We start from the raw sequence: 19,427 nt of genomic DNA on the forward strand, positions 1-19,427 counted from the left end.
TCTTTCATTGTGTGAGCCTTCACATGCAAAAATATTTATTCTGTTATCAAAATCTGTCAGACATTCATGTGCTTTATAAAACACATCAGTAATACCACCTTGTAATTTTTCATGATTTTACTTGTCTTGAAAAGGGCGGTTGTTAACAAGTGTCTAAATGGGAATACAGAGGCTATCGTGGACATTAAACTTCAGCCACTCACTAATCGCTGTGTTCATTTGTGAAAATTATGATGAGGAAAGAAACTTTTGTTGGTTACAGAGCTTATTTTCTGCAATAATGCAAAAGCCAATGGAAAAATCCTTTTGGGTTTTAGTCGAGGGAACCAGAGTGATGCTGACTTAATGGGTTGGCCAACAAAAATACAGATATATAGGGATACTGATTAGTCAAATTTAATTTAATGTTTATTGTGCGTCTGCTATAAGATGCTAGAAATGAAACACATTTAAGTGAAGCTGTGTCAGCCTTATCCGTTGAATGAACATGTATTGTACTTAATTTTGCCCCGTTTAAAGGCCAATGAAAGGCCCTGATTGCATGTTTAGCTCATTTAAAACAGGCCACTTTAAAGAGCCGTCTAGGTCTGCGGCATCATAATAGGTGTCATGGCAACTGAATCAGACTGTCGCCATGGCAATGATCACAGGACTTCACAAGTAGGATGATGAAAGGAGAGAAACGGTGGATAATATATGTGTGCACTTTCATTGGTTTATAATTGAAGCATGTTAACACCAAAAACCCAACAGTGGCAGATAATGATAAACCAAAAAAAACCTCAGTGTGTCTTACTGGCCAACACTCAAATCCTCACTACATGCACTTGCTGTATAAGTTTCTCTCTTTGAGCCTGTGACTCTGTAGAGCAGGTGAATACCACCAGCCTGTTGTTGCCGTGGGTTGTTGTTATACAGAATTAAAGCTTCATGTGCCCAATTGAAGTTGATGTTTATGATACATGCTGTGTGGACGCCTCATGGCGAGCAGCTGTGGAGGTTTGTCAGCACTGCTAAGCATTTACCGGGAGAAAGGGAGGGGTGATCCCTTTGTGCCCGGGCCTCCTGTAGTCTCCTCCACTGGAATTAATTAGCCTCTTTCTGACAGAAGACACCCTTCCAGTGCAGCCCGTGCCCTCAAACACACACTGACATCAGGACAGACATACAGACTGACTGACGGAGTATAAAACATCAGACTTGGAATGGCAATAAAAGAGGTAAGGACAAACTCAATCCTTGATTGGTTGCTGGAGATTCAATTTAATTTGCGTCCAATTTGATGTGGATGATGCGTAAAAGATCAGGTTTTAGGGTGAACATGACGAAATGCAAATTAAAAGTCTACTGTGTCAGTTGATTTTAGTTCAGTGTCTTTCCACATTTTACTATGGAATAAATGTATGGTGACACTAGATATAAAACTTGTTAGATATGATTAGTCGTGATCAATCGGTTTGATAGCACATATGTATATATGGCATATATATATATATATATATATATATATATAGTCACACTTTACATTAGGGTCCAATTCTCACTATTAACTATGACTTTAGCCTCAATAAACTCCTAATTACTGCTTATTAATAGTTAGTAAAGTAGTTATTAAGTTTAGGTATTGGGTAGGATTAAGAATGTAGAATAAGGTCATGCAGAATAAGTCATTAATATGTGCTTTATAAGTACTAATAAACAGCTAATATTCTAGTAATATGCATACTAATAAGCAAATAGTTAATAGTGAGAATTGGACACTAAAGTGTTTCGTCTGTATTACTTTGAGCTGTTTAGCAGTTTGCTGTCTCCATTATGTTTAGATATCATACGGAAGCCCTAAACGGCCATGGATTGTTTTTTTTTTTTTATCTTGTTTTCTCGTGATCACGACTTATTTTCTCGAGATCTCGAGATAATAAAAGTTGTTTTCTCGTGATCTCGAAATAACAAAAGTTGTTTTCTCGTGATCACGACTTAATTTTCTCGTGATCTCGAGATAATAAAAGTTGATTTCTCGTGATTACGACTTATTTTCTTGTGATCTCGAGATAACAAAAGTTGTTTTCTCGTGATCACGACTTATTTTCTCGTGATCTTGAGATAATAAAAGTTGTTTTCTCGTGATCAAGACTTATTTTCTCGTGATCTCGAGATAATAAAAGTTGTTTTCTCGTGATCACGACTTATTTTCTTGTGATCTCGAGATAACAAAAGTTGTTTTCTCGTGATCACGACTTAATTTTCTCGTGATCTCGAGATAATAAAAGTTGTTTTCTCGTGATCACAACTTAATTTTCTCGTGATCTCGAGATAATAAAAGTTGTTTTCTCGTGATCACGACTTAATTTTCTCGTGATCTCGAGATAATAAAAGTTGTTTTCTCGTTATCATGACATAAAAGTTATTTTTACAATGACTGATTCTGAAACACTGTACCCGGATTCTACTGTTGCTATAGTGACGAACACAACTTTGACGCGCATCTGATCGACGGATAAATCATGCGCTCTTATATCTTGTGTATATTTTAGCTAAATGTTTACCTCACAGTATAATAAACTTTACAATAAATAAATACATATAGGCTAATCAATCGCTGTTCAATAAATGTACGCTTAACATATTGTTTGTGTATTTAACATGCTAATATTCAACAGAGCATCTCAAGCGCAGGCAGTTCAGAAAGATGCCACATTATTCTATAATTCTAAAACCTTTTAGATTAAACAACTTTATTTTTCGTACTCGTTTAAATTTATATATATATATATATATATATATATATATATATATATATATATATATATATATATTACATAATGTATTTGTTATTTTTATTCGTCATGTAGGATATGGCTGTGATATCAATATCATGTGCGTTAAACTGTCTTCCTCCTATCTTCCATTAAAAAGAGGTGCAATACTCCAGATTTCCAAAAAACAAAACAAAAAAAACTTTAATCCAGTTAATATAGGCTAAAACAAGCTTGGGATGCTGTTTGAGAAGCATGTTTATGTGTATGTGTTTTCTACAAAGAAATGCAAAAAAAATACGGCAAAACGATCACGGCAAAACAACTTCTGTTATCTCGAGATCACAAGAAAATATTAAGTCGTGATCACGAGAAAACAACTTTTGTTATCTCGAGATAATAAGTCGTGATCACGAGAAAACAAGATTGAAAAATAATAATAATCCATGGCCGTTCAGGGCTTCTGTAATATCAAGATATTAGCATTGCATTTTAGGTTGACTTTGATTTTAACTAAAAATATATGTATTTTGCTCTGTGGACGTTTTGATCATCTAAATTACTGTCATCTTATTTTGTGACATTTTGTAAAAAAAAAAACACACGCACACAAAAAAACATGTATTAACCCTAACCCTAGCAAATTATTTGCTGGCTATTAGTGTTTAATAGTGCTTAAAACACAGTCAATTCATCACAGGTGTGGATGTCAGTTATTTGTTTTATTTTTGCTTCACACCAGGAGCTGAGGAGCCGTCAGTTTTGGCAGGGGATTTTGGCAGAGGTTCTTGGTTCCTTGGTCTTTGTATCTGCTGTGTTGGGCTCTTTAGTGCCGGGGCCGGACGGGGTCTCCCCGGGGCCCATCTACCCTGCACTTGCTGCTGGTATGGCAACTGTGGTTCTGGGATATTGCTTTGGTGAAATCAGTGGGGCTCAGGTAAAGAAATGATTGATTGATTGATTTATTTATTCTCGTAACTCAACTGGTAAATCGTGAAATCATCAACTGGTAAAAAACCCTCAGGCCATCCAAGATCTTGGTGACTGTTTTTCTTCAGTTGAGCGGTAAAGAAGATTTTTAGCTGAAACCGTGATCCTCTGTGATTCATATAATGGAAGTCAATGGGTGCAGTCATTTTGAGAGTCATAAAAACATATACAGGCAAAACAAAATTAATACCCGCAGCTCCTGGTGATTCAGTGAGGTCTTACAAAGCGAGACAATTGGCCTGTGCAAGAAACTGAACATAATTTACAGCATTATTACCTGTAATCCACAGCCTTGGCAAACTGTCCTGAGCGTGTTCATGACAGTCTGGAGTGCGAGCTTTAGCATAATGACGTGTGCGTGGGAGCTCAAACGTTGAGAATCTATGAGAAGTCAATGTTCCTGATCTTAATTTTTATATAGGTTGCAGCATCCAGGATAAGCACCTTTATGAACATTGCAACAATGCAACTCTGTTGTAAACAAACACAGCTTCAGCTCACGTGCGAGTTTGCTCCCGCACATACACTGCCGTTCAAATGTTTGGGATCGGTAAGGTTTTTAATGTTTAAGTCTCTTCTGCTCACCAAGGTTGCATTTATGTGATTAAAAACAAACAAACAAAGAAATGTAATATTGTGAAATGTTATTACAATTTAAAATAACTGTTTTCTATTTGAATATATTTTAAAATGTAATTTTTATCGATGCAAAGCTGAATTTTCAGCCTGTCTTCAGTGTCACATGATCCTTCAGAAATCATTCTAATATGATGATTTTCCGCTCAAGAAACATTTCTGATTATTATCAATGTTTAAAATTGTTGTGTAATTTTTTTTTCAGGATTCTTTGATGAATAGAAAGTTCAAAAGAACAACATTTATTTGAAATAAAGCTTTTGTAACATTATTCACTACTGTTCAAAGTTTGGGGTCAGTAAGAATTTGTTTAAACTGATCAAAAGTGACAGTACAGTCTTTTTTACAGCTCAACTAAAGAAAAAAGTCACCTAGATCTTGGTTGGCCTGAGGGTGAGTAAATCAACAGCACATATTCATTTTGCGTGAACTATCCCTTCAACAACGGCAAGTCATGAGATTCCCAGAAAACACGAAACCCTATAATTATAGCTTAAAGTCGGCATGAAACAGAAGTTGTGATAGTTTTTGCTTCCCTATTGTGACATACACCGATCAGGCATAACATTATGACCACCTTCCTAATATTGTGTTGGTCCCCCTTTTGCTGCCAAAACAGCCCTGACCCGTCGAGGCATGGACTCCTCTAGACCCCTGAAGGTGTGCTGTGGTATCTGACACCAAGATGTTAGCAGCAGATCCTTTAAGTCCTGTAAGTTGCGAGGTGGAGCCTCCATGGATCGGACTTGTTTGTTCAGCACATCCCACAGATGCTCGATTGGATTGAGATCTGGGGAATTTGGAGGCCAAGTCAACACTTCAAACTCGTTGTTGTGCTCATCAAACCATTCCTGAACCATTTTTGCTTTGTGGCAGGAGCATTATCCTGCTGAAAGAGGCCACAGCCACCAGTGAATACCATTTCCATGAAAGGGTGTACATGGTCTGCAAGAATGCTTAGGTAGGTGGTACGTGTTAAAGTAACATCCACATGGATGGCAGGACCCGAGGTTTCCCAGCAGAACATTGCCCAAAGCATCACACTGCCTCTACCGCCGTCTTCCCATAGTGCATCCTGGTGCCATGTATCCCCCAGGTAAGTGATGCACACACACCCGGCCATCCACGTGATGTAAAAGAAAACGTGATTCATCAGATCAGGCCACCTTCTTCCATTGCTCCGTGGTCCAGTTCTGATGCTCACTGTTGGCTCTTTCAGCAGTGGACAGGGGTCAGCATGGGCACCCTGACTGGTCTGCAGCTCCATACGCAACAAACTGAGATGCACTGTGTATTCTGACTCCTTTCTATCAGAACCAGCATTAACTTCTGGAGCAATTTGAGCTACAGCAGCTCATCTGTTGGATCAGACCACACGGACCAGCCTTCGCTCCCCACGTGCATCAGTGAGCCATGGCTGCCCATGACTCTGTCGCCGGTTCACCACTGTTCCTTCCTTGGACCACTTTTGATAGATACTGACCACTGCAGACCGGGAACACCACACAAGAGCTGCAGTTTTGGAGATGCTCTGACCCAGTCGTCTAACCATCACAATTTGGCCCGTCAAACTCCCTCAAATCCTTATGCTTGCCCATTTTTCCTGCTTCTAACAGATGAATTTGAGGACAAAATGTTCACTTGCTGCCTAATATATCCACCACAGTGTTATTCACTTCACTTGTCAGTGCTCATAATGTTATGCCTGATCAGTTTATATCCAGATCAAACAGCTTCTTGAACAAGACAAAAATGTAGGGTGGGACATGATTTCTCCCCCCACATGACATGATTCATGAGGAATTGATTGGATGGTTGTGGTTCACTATTGGTGGATCTCATGTGAGTGACAGGTAGCCCCGCCCTCACACAAGTATCAGAGAACAGAGGTGTTGCTGCAAGAGGGAGGGGAAGTTCAAGGCACATGAATTAAAAAAAAAAAAAAGATGTGCACGGATAATTTATTTATAATAAACACTGCAATATTCCATTAAAAAAAAACAAGAATTGTCCATTTTGATTTCATGCTGACTTTAAATGCAATGTATGTCGCTTTGGACTATTTGGATAATAATTGTGAATGTTGTTTCGCTGATGGTTTGTTTAAAATAGTATAACTACTTAACTAGTAGGCTATAAGAATTGGTTAGAGCAAGTGAAATAATCTGTGGGATGGTTAGTTTAAGTGTAAGAGTGCTTTGTTGTTTTTAGGTGAATCCTGCAGTGACTGTGGCGCTCTTGGCCACGCGTAAGGTGGATGTGTTCAGGGCGCTGGTTTATCTGGTTGCCCAGTGTTTGGGGGGGATCCTCGCCACTGGCCTTATGTACCTGACGCTGCCCCTAAAGTCCACCGCACAGAACTACATCAACAAGGTTCAGAGTTTTTCACCAAATACAGGATGTGTTCAGACCTGTGTACTGTATCTGTTGGTCCTGGAGCAGCATTCACATCCACCAGTCAGATTTTAGGGTTAGGCTTTTATTTATCAACCTGAAATTTCCCACTGATTTTAGGGCTAGTTAACCCTATAAAGCTTACTGTATCATATCTCATGCATGACATGAGCCTCTAAATGATCAACATGATCAAAACTTGTACACAAACTACTACATGTCTTCTGTCATCTGATTGATAGTTTATTTGTTAGAAAGCAAAAGGCCGGTGAAATCTTTACTGATTTTTATAAGGTAAACATAATAGCCTACATTTTATATTCTTAGTAATATTTCAAGACGAACACTCACTGGACTGAAGCATCTTAAGTTTACTTGGTTGTTCATAAATAATTTTTTAGAAAAATCATGTTAAAATGTATCAAATATGATCCGACACAGGCTTTTGAGGAACATTTATTTGTTCATCTCTCAAATCATCATTGTATTGCATTACATTATATATTTTGCCCCACAATAAAACTACAGAGCTTTGATAATAAAACTAAGCATTTAAATATCATCTTAATAAGACATATTATTGGGCTAGATATACAGTGACAACTGATATTTTTATGCATTTTATGTAAGTATCTGTTATAAAGATTGATTTACATTACAAGTTATCAGAATTTCATCTCACTTTTTGCCATATATAAATCAACAGCTGCAGCAAATTGCATATTTTGGCTCAGTTTTTTTACTCTGAATAAAACTGATGTTTCTTTCCCCCTCAAGTGTGAGCTTCATATTCTCCTATATCATACTATATGAGCCACAAAAGCCTAATATATCAACTATGATAATCAACAAAAAACACATATAACTTAAAAAAAAAAAATTGTCTACAGGTTCAGTTTCAACATTTTAAAAAATTAGACTTTTCTGACCATGGTTACATATGTCTGGTTTTATATGGTTAATATCCAGGGTAGAGAAAGAGTTACAACTGTGTTTGTTGGACAAGTATGTTGTTTCACGACCAAACCTCCTACTATTTTGAATAGAAATTAAAAAATCTCTCGCATAAACAACACAATGTTGACTTATATATGTTGACTTGTGCACTTCTAATGTCCTTTTCTAAATGTAACTTCTGTAAGAGGGCACTTTAACAGACTGATACTACAGGCCTCCCTTACAAAAAATAAGTACACTTCAAGTTATTTTTATTAAGCATACTTAAGAAAAGTTCAAGTATACTTTGAAGTATGCTTTATGTAGTAAGTATACTAATATCAGTGTACTAGTAATATACACTCTAAAAATGCTGGGTTAAAAACAACCCAAGTTGGGTTGAAAATGGACAAACCCAGCAACTGGGTTGTTTTACCCCAACCTGCTGGGTAGTTTTATTTAACTCAACTATTGTTTAAAAATGACTGTATTGCTTAATTAAAATTAACCCAAAGTATGTTGGAAATGAACATTTATTAATGTTCAATGAATAATTATTAAACAATAAACATTTATTAAATTGCTTATTAATAAATTTATATTAATAAACGATTAAACTATTAAATCTATATTAATAAAATATTAAAGCTTATTAATAAACATTCACCTTTTGTCTATTATTGTTGTCTCTAATTGCATCTGGTTTTTAATTTCCCAACTATTTTGGGTTCATTTTAAGCTAGCCATATAGCAATTTTTAAACAATAGATGGTTTAAATAAAACTACCCAGCAGGTTGGGCAAACATTTAACCCAACCGCTGGGTTTGTCCATTTTCAACCCAAATTGGGTTGTTTTTAACCCACCATTTTTTAGAGTGTACTATTTCAATACTACTTGGGACTAAATTGGCCCACTTTTTAGTGTATGTGAGTATACTTTTAAGTATACTTTGACTGTAAGAGTAGTGAACTCTGAGTACACAACTAGTTTACAACTCAATTGTTTGTTTGTACTGCATCTATCCTACAAGTGAACGTACACTCTAAAAACTGCTGGGTTAAATATGGACAAAACCAGGGATTGGGTTGTTTTTACCCAGCCATTTTTTTCAACCAATTTTGGATTTATTTTTTTAGCCAGCAATATATTAATATAGTAAAAGGCATGTTTTTGCTCACCCCCAAAAAGGGGGAAAATTGTGGGGATTTTAAGCTGAAACTTGACCATATCAGAGACTTATATTACATCATGTGAAAGAGGGCATAATAGGTACCCTTTAACCCTTTGTCCATATTTTACCCAGCTTGTTTTTTTTTAACCCAGCATTTCTTAGAGTGTATAGATACTTATAGTTTACTAGTTAAATACTTGTAGCACATTTTTAGTTTATGGAAGTACACTTTGAAATAAATCAATATTTGATATATCAAACAATGTAAGTTTAGAAGGCCGTATGTAAAAAAGTACAAACCCAATTAACAGAAAAGTTGGGACATTGTAAAATGCAGTAAAATCAAGAAATTGTCAATTCTCTCAAACCTTCTCAAAAGATTTCCAATGTTTTCACAGAAACAACTTTATTGTATTTTGTTTAATTTTTTTTTTCTTTTGATGGCTACAACACACTCCAAAAAAGTTGGGACAGAGCTGTGTTTACCACTGTGTCACATCACCTTTCCTTTTAATTGCAATTTTTAATCATTTGGGAATTGAGGATCCTAATTGTCACAATTTTACAAGTGGAATTTTTACCCAATCTCATCTGATACATAGATTTTCAATAAGAGTCCGATCTAGACTGTAGGCAGGCAGTCAGACACGGTGTAGAGTGTCTAGAAACCACTCTAATGTATCATGTGCAGAATGAGGCCAGGCATTGTCTTGCAACCCAGGAAAGATGTCATCTTGATGGCAGTTTATGTCTCTGTACAACCATCATGTCATGTCAACACAAATGCAAGTCACCCATGCCATTTGTTTGCACTGTAGGACCCCCATACCATGCCAGATGTTTTCTTTTGCACCTGTCGCTGATGAAAGTCTGGATGGTCCTTTTTTCCAAGCTGAAACATTGACTCATCTGACCACAGCACACATTTCCACTGTCTTTTAGACAATCTGAGATGAGCTTGGGCCCAGAGAACTCGGCAGCATCTCTGCATAGAATCAATGTGTAGCTTTCTCCTTGTGTATCAGAGATTCGAGTTGCATTTCTTCTTTCTACTTTTTTTTTCAGTTAAAAAAAGGTTCAAGGGAATTAACAAATCACAGATTGTGGTTTTCATTGTATTTTACAAAATGTCCCAACTTTTCTGGAAATGGGGTTTGTATTTAATAGGCTTCTCAATCAAAAGTGTAAACAAAACTACAAGCCAAGTATACTTAGAATACTTAATTATAATTTTAATTATATCTTGATCAAAAGATTGAGTACAATTATAGGCCAAATACACTTAGACTTAGTATAAATGAATATACTTGTTAAATTTTCAGTGTATTTCTGAGAAGTACATAAAATATATTCCTGGAAGTACATAAAAAGTAGACTGAAAGTATACTTATTTTTAGTTTAAAAGAAGTATACTAATAGCACACTTCAATGAACTTCTTTAAGGACTGTGCTGTTTAAAGATGTTTCGCACTTACTTTCCAATCCATAGAGATGCAACATGACACTCAATGTTAACACCAATCATAGAAATCAAATCTAAAACTTCCTTCTCACCTCCTTTCCTGAAGGTCCCAGTGGAAATGAACGCAGGTCAAGCTCTTGCGATGGAGATACTTGCCACGTTTGTCCTGGGTTTCACCGTATTTTCTGTGGAAGATCAACGCAGGAGAGAAATAAATGAACCTGGAAACTTAGCCATTGGGTTTGCTGTAACCACTGCAATCTTTATCGCTGTAAGAAATGAACACTTGGAATCAGCAAGGATGCATTAAATTGATCAAAATTGACAGCAAAGATATTTCAAGTAAATGCTAATGTTTCAAATAAATGCTGTTTTTTGAACATTCATCAAAGAATCCTGAAAGAATTGATCAGTTTCACACAAAAATACTGTTTTTAACATGAGAAAGTCTCAGGTTACGTATGTAACCATGGTTCCCTGAGAACAGGGAACGAGACTCTGCGCTGACTGCGCTATGGGGAACGTCCTCCGCGACCCGTGCTCGAAATGCCAAAAATCACCACACTCCAATCCTATTGGCCAGCGACAGCCTATCACGTCAAACGGCGCGAACCGTGACGTATAAAGGGAGCGCCTGGGGAAACAGCCGACATCTTCTTGTCTTTGAGCGACTGTAGCAGGCATCCCGCAGCATGGCATGAAAGCGCAGAGTCTCGTTCCCTGTTCTCAGGGAACCATGGTTACATACGTAACCTGAGACGTTCCCTTTCGAAAGGGAACTCCACTCTGCGCTGACTGCGCTATGGGGAACGATATACCCACGCCGCCATTCTAGAGGAGAATGCCAGTCCAAATGTCTGGACACACATCCGGCAGTTCCAGGGAAAAACCGGGGGCAGAACTCGGCCAGTCACTCAGGGGGAAAAATCCATCCTGCTGCCACCAAGGAGGCCTAGCCAGATCCAGCGAAGCTAAATCTGGCCTAGCCAACCTTGTCTGATATACAGAATCTCCAAGCGCAAACTCCAGAGAGGAGAGCAGGAAAGAGCGACTGCGAAAAGGCAGTAAGCAACTCAAACCCACACGCAGAGATGGGCATCCTGGAGAGCGGAACTCAGCTAAACGCTCTGGACGCTCGTATGAGGGGAGTACAACCACTCATCCAAGGATCTACTCAGCCATTAACAAGGTGCTGAGGAGGCTGTGCGCTAAAGGCCCCCTACCCAGGGGAGCACAAACCAGCCTGGGGGCCGGTCTAACGGGAGACTTCATAGAAGTGTACAACCATACCAGCTTAGGGAGCTAAGCACAATTACGCAGTTAACCCCGAGGGGAAGTACAAAGCTCAACCTAACAGACAGACTGTAAGGCGGGCACATAGTCATGGAGGCCGGGAAAAGGGCCTACAACATAACCAGAGTTCACCAGAGAACTAGAACTGAAAGCAGACGGCGGTAACCCTGGATGGCCTGTAGGGCCACACCCTATTGCATATCAAGGTGGAGCAAACGCCAGAACATAACAGCTGCAAGTGCCCACGAGACAGCCCGTCCAACACAAACCAACGAGCAGTGCACTCGGTGAAGTACCTTCTACTCTTTAAGCAAGAGGAGTACAACATACGCCATCATGCGCTAAGGAAAGGCCCCGTGGGCCTATAATCCCAGCAGGCACGTGGCATCAGCTCGTGGCAGTGTTATCAGGGTTCAAGCTAAACAGACCGACTACACAGGAGGTCATAGTCAACCTGAGACACGGCCAGCCAGCGAAACCATCCCTTTTTGTTTGTCAAAAGGTCAGCATGCTCCACAGGAGGCCTTTACGGCCTACCTGTCACACGCAACATCAGCCATTGGCCACTAAAGTTCTAGGAGCAAAAATAGAACCTGTTAGATAGACAGAAAATATTTTAGCTCGACTAGAGCTAAAGGGAATAAACGCACAATTTACTCAGTAAAAACATTTTTTTTTTTACTCTCAGCGAGAGAACTACCAAGCTAAACTAAAAGTGGCCTGTAACCTTAAAAGTGCGCGGCGCTACCTAGTGCGTTTATACAACACCCAAAGGGGGATGAGACATACAGAAACCCATACAAGCTGTGCCAACATGCTAGGTAAGACATGAAAGGAGGCCTCAACGGGGGCCAACGACTTCCATAAACATCTGGCAACAACAGAGTAACGTATGACTCATCATGGAATGATGCCCATACACGACCAGCATAGCTGGGCCAACAGGAAGCTATAAGAGAGGCCTGGAAAGGCCTGCTACTTAAAGAAGCATGTGGCACCAGCCCGTGGTCATGACAGGGCCCTAGCTACAAGGAAGGGCCAGTATAACCTAAAATGATAATTTTAAGGGAACTAGCTACACAACCTGAGCCTAGGCATACACATTCCAGCAGGCAATGTTAAAATGCTAAACAGCGTGAGCGTAACCAGCATCGTAGACCAACAGCGCTGTATCAAAACAAGCTGCATACAGAGAGGCTAAAAGGCAAATAGCCAACAATCAAACAGCAATGAACCCCAGATGCTGTGGTGCAAACGACCGGGAGAAGTCTGGTAAACAAAATTCCCTACACTCACCCTGAGTGTGCGATCCAACAGGTGATGCACTCAGTGAAACACAAACTTACTCTGAGGAGGAGGAGGCGCACGAGCGGCGACACTTTCCCTCTGGGCCTGCCTCTGAGCCTCAGCTCGAGACGGCCCGGGATCTCCCGGCTGTCTGGGCCCAGAGCTGGATCTGAGCGGGATGCAAGATCTAAACGCCGCGGAGCGCGTCTTCGCCTCCCTGATCAAGATCCGTAAGCAGATCAGCCTGATACACCAGAAGCACCGTCATCGTGTGCAACGCCGCACCAGCCTGACCTGCAGTGGCGTAAGCCCTGCCATTCAAACGTGACGTCACCAACGCTTTGGATGGCAGGGCCCTCGCCGGAGTTGACGGGCCATGGGTAGAGAGAAAACGGTCGTCTAACCTACTGCGAGCGGGTTCCCTCCTCACACGCTCCCAGGGCAGCTGCAGTCTGCTCGAAGCGCGTTCCATAACCTCCAGCAACTCCGAAAAACGCCGCGCAGGTAGGCCGAGCGGGAGCCGCGGGCTCGCCCGCTTCTCCCGCCTCGGCCATCTTCTGTTCTCCGGGGCTTTGGACCAAGAGAGCACTCGCTCCTGAGCCCGAGGATGTTAAAAATAAAACATCGACGTCATCCGCCAAAAGCGCGTCCTCGTCAGTCGCTTCAGCTTGAGAAAGATTGACACCCCTCTCAAACTCTTCAGCGAGCTCCACCTGCGAGTCCCATGATTACAATCGCCGCTGAGCCTCAGCACGAGCGGGGCCAGAACCACCAGGCAGTGGTGGTGGCACCTCTCCCCTCGAGAAGAGGGCCAAACGAGAACGGAGCGTTTTCATAGAAAAACGCTCACACTTAGCACAGGTAGCACCCTCGAGTACTGACCGTGCGTGGTCCTCACCCAGACAGAAAACGCACAAGTTGTGTGTGTCCTCAGTGTCAGAAACCTGGGACAAGGATCAGCACACTTCCTGAACGATTTAGCAGACCTAATTTCTTTTGGCAGAGTGAAAATGGCAAAAGCAGTCGCGAAAAGCCAAGAGGAAGTCGGCTGTTTCCCCAGGCGCTCCCTTTATACGTCATGGTTCGCGCCGTTTGACGTGATAGGCTGTCGCCGGCCAATAGGATTGGAGTGTGGTGATTTTTGGCATTTCGAGCACGGGTCACGGAGGACGTTCCCCATAGCGCAGTCAGCGCAGAGTGGAGTTCCCTTTCGAAAGGGAAACAGAAATGTTTCTTGAACATCAAATCATCGTATAAGAATGATTTCTGAAGGATCATGTGACACTGAAGACTGGAGTAATGATGCTGAAAATTCATCTTTGATCACAGGAATAAAATACATGTTAAAATATATTCAAATAGAAAACAGTTATTTTTAAATGTAATAATATTTCACAATATTACTGATTTACTGTAATTTTGATCAAATAAATGCAGCCTTGGTGAGCAGAAGAGACTTCTTTCAATGACATTAAAAAATCTCACAAACCCCAAACTTTTGAACTATTCTGTATGTACATCCCTTATGACTTTGACATTGCTAGTGAACTACCAGTCGAACTACATGAACACTGAATTTTTTAATTTATCACATTTTCTTATGAATAATGATACCATTGTTCTGTTCTCCCTCTGCATGTATTATTGTAAATAATTTCTTTTCTTTTTTCTTTTTTTTTTTTAATGTGTATTGATTCAGGGGAGATTTTCTGGTGCCAGCTTGAATCCAGCTCGCTCCCTTGGTCCTGCTATAATACTTGGATATTGGGAACACCACTGGGTAAGATAAACAGATATTTTAAGCAGCTCTGTTGACTAGTTAATACTAATTAGTTCAGACAGAGATGACACATTTCCGCAATTACCATCATAAATCTAGAAAACTTTTTAAAAGTAAATTTATATCAATATAATTTACATTACCCCAGCATTAAATTACAAAGAAAATACAAAAGTAGATTTTTTTGCTTTTGGAGCAAGTGGGAAAGTAAAAGCAATATTTTTTTCTAGGGATGCATGATATATCGGTCACCATATCGGTATCAGCCAGTATATATATTAATATTTAATTCAGATAAGAAAATTTGTCCGATATATTAAAGCCATAAATAATGGATTATATCCTTCAGCTGAGACACTTCAGCTGTGCACTGTCCACCATGTTGGTTTTGAATTGCTTGAAATATGATTGAAATCACTTCAAAAAGGAAAATACAGTTAAGTGCAACATATGCAGTGCAAGTCTGTCATAAAAGTGTCATGTCTAGTTTTGGGGGGTTTTTATTTTCAAGTTACATGTCTCATTGTTATGTTTCCTGGTTTGCCATGTGCTCCCATGTCATGTGATTCCCTTGTCCTCATGTGATCATGTCATGTGCTTCCCTAATATCATGTATTATGTTAGGCTTGTTCGACTTCATGCAGTGCTGCACAGACCGATTGGCAGCAGATTAGAAGCAGTGCATGCCAGTTAGAAATTTTTTCCATCTTGCGGCAGCGTCGACACCATGTGACTGTGATGTATGGCTTCAAAGTACCACGAGAGTTTTCAAGCCTGAGATTCTTCAAACCATGCCTGCCAAGCCTAAGCCCTTTCACGTCATGCCTGCCAAGCCTGAGTCTGTTCACATCATGCCAGCCAGGTCAGTGCCTGTTCATGTCATGCCTGCCAAGCCTGAGTTTCTTGACGCCATGCCTGCCACGCCAGGGCCTGTTTACGTCATGCCTGCCAAGCCTGATACTGTTCAAGTAATGCCTGCCCAGTCAGTGCCTGTTCACGACATGGCCGCCAAGCCAGAGTCTCTTCACGACATGGCTGCCAGTCAAGAGCCTCTTCATGTCATGGCTGTCAAGCCAGAGCCTCTTCATGACATGGCCACCAATCAAGTGCCTCTTCAGAAGATGGCCGCAATGCCTGTGTCTTTAGACTAGAGGTCTACAAAGAAGACTCGAGACCCGAGGACCCGGGACCCGTACGGGTTCGGGACTATATTTTAAATGGTCAGCCGGGTCCGGGTCGGGTCCTAATCTATTACTTCGGTTCCCGGGTCTGATTAACATTGTGTGTATACCCGAGCCGATTTGATTATGAGATCACCCGGCCGTGTTGGGAGTCAGTCAGCGCTGTGCGTGTTTTGTAACTTGCAAAGTATGAGCCGGGAAATAAGGTGAAAAAACACGAGCCATCAGAAGCAGAGCGGGCGGAGTTAATGCAAGCAAACGGTGATCATCGAGTTTTACTATTCCTATTGTGTGCAACAGTAATGCAAACAAACTTCAAATCTCAAGAACTGCTGGTAGCCTTGCACATTCGCATTTAAATAAAATAGCCTATTTTAAATCATTAACAAAATATGAACTATCACACGAATGTTTGCTGTGATGCTTAAAGCTTAGGCCTATGTTTCAGTTGCTCCAGCTAACGCGCATGTCTCATGCGAGCGCACTTTCTTTCTCCTGTTTTTATAATAACATAATGCCGTCTTGTTATATCTAAAGTTTTGGTCAGACTCGGCTCAGAAAGCACAGAAATGACCACAAATAAGTATGCTAACGTCAGGGGCCATGTCACTGAACAAGCAATCGTTATTATAGTTCAAAAGGGAACACAGTCAAAGTTATTTTATTATGTGAGTTGACTCGAGTCTCGAGATACAACGAAATAATGCAAAACTGCAAAGTCACATTTGTCATCGTGACAGCAAGTGAACTTTTAAAGCTGGAATAATGAGTGGATTAAGCATTTCAATCGGCAAGAGAGAAATAACGGATTAACTTTCTTGGCAAGTGCATCACATTAGGGTACAAGGGAGAAAGCTATAGCCTACTAATATTAGGTAAGACAAAACGTTTTATTTTCGCAACTTGTTTATTGATCGGGTCCAGACGGGTCCGGTCGGGTTCGGGTCCAGCTTAAACGGGTCTGGGTAGTACATTTATGGCATTTCTCTGTACTGCACGGGTTCGGGTCCAACTTTCAAAATAATAGTCGGGCCGGGTCGGTTCCGTGTAGCACATTTACGGGTATGAATTTTTTGACCCGTGAAGACCTCTACTTTAGACAAGATGGCTGCCACGCCTGAGCCCTCAGCCAAGATGACCACCACACAAGAACCTCTCCACATCATGGCCCTCACGCCAAAGCCTTGTCACACCATGGCTGCTAAGCTACAGTCTCTTCACGCCACATCAAAGCCTCTTTATGTCATGCCTACCATGCCAGAGTCTCCAGCCATTATGGTCGCCTCGCCAGAGCACCCTCACATCATGTCTGCCCAAGTTTCCCTTGGAGATTTTTTTGATTTTTTTTGCTTGGTCCACCACTGCTTTAAGGCCCAGGTTCACCACTGCACCACAGCCCAGGTCTTCCAGTGCACCAGGACCCTCTGCTCCATGGCCTAGGTCCCCTAGTGCTCCAGGACCATCTGCTCCACAGCCCAGGTCCGCCAGTGCACCAGGACCCTCTGCTCTATGACCCTGGTCCACCCATGCTCCAAGTTCTGTGTACACCCAATGTTCCACGGACCTGGTTAATCTATGCTCCATGACCCAGGCCTGCCACTGCCATGCCGTGGTCCAGGTCCTGTCCCCCTGCATGGGCCTGGCCCTCCATCCCTCCTCCAAGACCGCCTCTGCTCCACCACCGTCCTGGACTATGTCATGATTTGGTTTTATGTTGGGCGCTGGGAGCCCCCATAGAGGGGGGGATCTGTCATGTCTAGTTTTCAAGTTTCATATCTCATTGTTATGTTTCCTGGTTTGCCATGTGTTCCCATGTCATATGATTTCCTTGTCCTCATGTGATCATGTCATGTGCCTCCCTAGTCTCATGTGTTATGTTGTCATTGGTTTATTGGTTAGATTGTGCACAGATACCCGTTCCTTGTTTGTCATTAGTCCTTGTGTATTTAAGCCCTCATGTTTCTATTCATCCTTGTCAAGTATTGTTCCCTGTAATCCACTGTTGGTGAGTTTGTTCAAGTTTAGTTCATGCTTTTTCAAGTCAAGCCAAGCCAAGTCTCATTTTTATTTTGTATGTATTCACATTTTCAATAAACTGCACTTGGGTTCTATCAACTTGCCATCAGTGGACATAATTACAATAAGCTACATAAAATTATTATGAGGACGCTATAATTGTGACATGGCTTTTAATGGTGAAACTTTTGTTTTTTGTGATCAGGCTCTCAAAAATTATATTAATATATTTTGATTTAGATTTATCTGCCAATATATCGGTTATCGGCTTTCAAATATAAAGAATTATCTGTTATCAGTCAAAATTTCCATATTGGTGCATCTCTATTTGTTTCCAACATACTTCTATAGATGTTTCCCCTGCTGTTGTTTACTTCTGCAATCCAAAGGGTTCATTGCATTGCTAGAACACAAATAATGAGATAAATATAGATATGAAGATGCTATATAAATGCTATTTATCTGATTTCTGTTGTTTTCAGGTTTACTGGATCGGGCCAATATTAGGTGCAGTCCTGGCTGGAGTATCCCATGAGTTTATTTTTGCCCCCAGTGCGTCCAGACAGAAGCTAGTAGCTTGTCTGACCTGTAAGGACATTGAGATTGTGGAGACGGCCAGCGTGTCTCGATCGTCCCTGTCCACCGTCACACAGAGCGCAATGAGAAACAAACAAAGCAACAAACTGGAGCACAGCTAAGCTCAGATTCAGCTGATTAAGAGTTCAATTTTTTTTTTTATATTTAATCAATGTCACAAACATCCAGTTGCTGGGTGTTATTCATGAAACATGAACAGAACAAATTTTGATTCTTCATAACCATTCTTACATAAATTGCACAATGCAAGTTACTAAGAACAGATTTAAGAATCATTTACACAGAAGTCTGTCCTGCTCATGTTTCACAAATGAGGCCGATCGAGTGGAAAACGTTGCCACATATTTCCATAAAGTCTGTAAATATTCTAAGAAAATGTTTTCATACTAGAATGTTCTATTGTGGATCAGATGCAGTATGGCCTAGTACTGTCTTAATTGGTCTCTGAAAAATGAATGCTGTTTGTACAAAACCCTCAGCTTGAACATGAGTAGTTATAAAAGTGCCAAACATATGCCTATGTGGCTTTAGCTTGCTATTTTGGTTCAATAATATTAAATATGGTAACACTTTATTTAGATTATCCACTTTAGACATTCTACTAACTATAAGTAACTTTGCAACTACATGTCAACTAACTCTCAATAGAGTATTAGTAGACTGTCTGCTTAATATTTGCTAACACTTTTTTTTTTTTTTTTTTTGGATGATTCCCCCAACAGACATTCTTCTGACTATAACTTTGCAACTACATTTCAACTTAGTAACCCAAACCCTAACCTAACAGTCAATTTACAGACTACTAATTCTGCACTGAGAGTTGCTACGTCATGTGTCCTAAATTACAACGTTTCTGGAACAAAATTTTCCAGGTATTTTCAGATACGTTGGGTATGCTTATTGAACCTGACCCTATATTAATTAGT

At 40.4% G+C, this 19,427-nt stretch overlaps 1 protein-coding gene across 1 annotated transcript; it reads left to right on the forward strand.

Annotated features, from left to right (window-relative positions):
• The first annotated feature begins 1,205 nt into the window (after nt 1-1,205).
• On the forward strand, nt 1,206-18,602 carry LOC137009744 (aquaporin-4). Its single transcript, XM_067372212.1, has 6 exons — nt 1,206-1,220; nt 3,499-3,693; nt 6,594-6,755; nt 10,454-10,618; nt 14,627-14,707; nt 18,387-18,602. The coding sequence occupies exons 1-6, from the start codon at nt 1,206-1,208 to the stop codon at nt 18,600-18,602; spliced, it is 834 nt and encodes a 277-aa protein (XP_067228313.1).
• Nucleotides 18,603-19,427: the final 825 nt, after the last annotated feature.

The sequence above is a fragment of the Chanodichthys erythropterus genome, chromosome 20 (genome assembly GCF_024489055.1).
Source record: "Chanodichthys erythropterus isolate Z2021 chromosome 20, ASM2448905v1, whole genome shotgun sequence".
Lineage (NCBI taxonomy): Eukaryota > Metazoa > Chordata > Actinopteri > Cypriniformes > Xenocyprididae > Chanodichthys > Chanodichthys erythropterus.

Coding starts and splice junctions, on each gene's coding strand:
- LOC137009744 (XM_067372212.1), top strand. Junction 3,694..6,593: donor GTGAAATCAGTGGGGCTCAG/GTAAAGAAATGA, acceptor TGTTGTTTTTAG/GTGAATCCTGCAGTGACTGT. Junction 6,756..10,453: donor CACAGAACTACATCAACAAG/GTTCAGAGTTTT, acceptor CCTTTCCTGAAG/GTCCCAGTGGAAATGAACGC.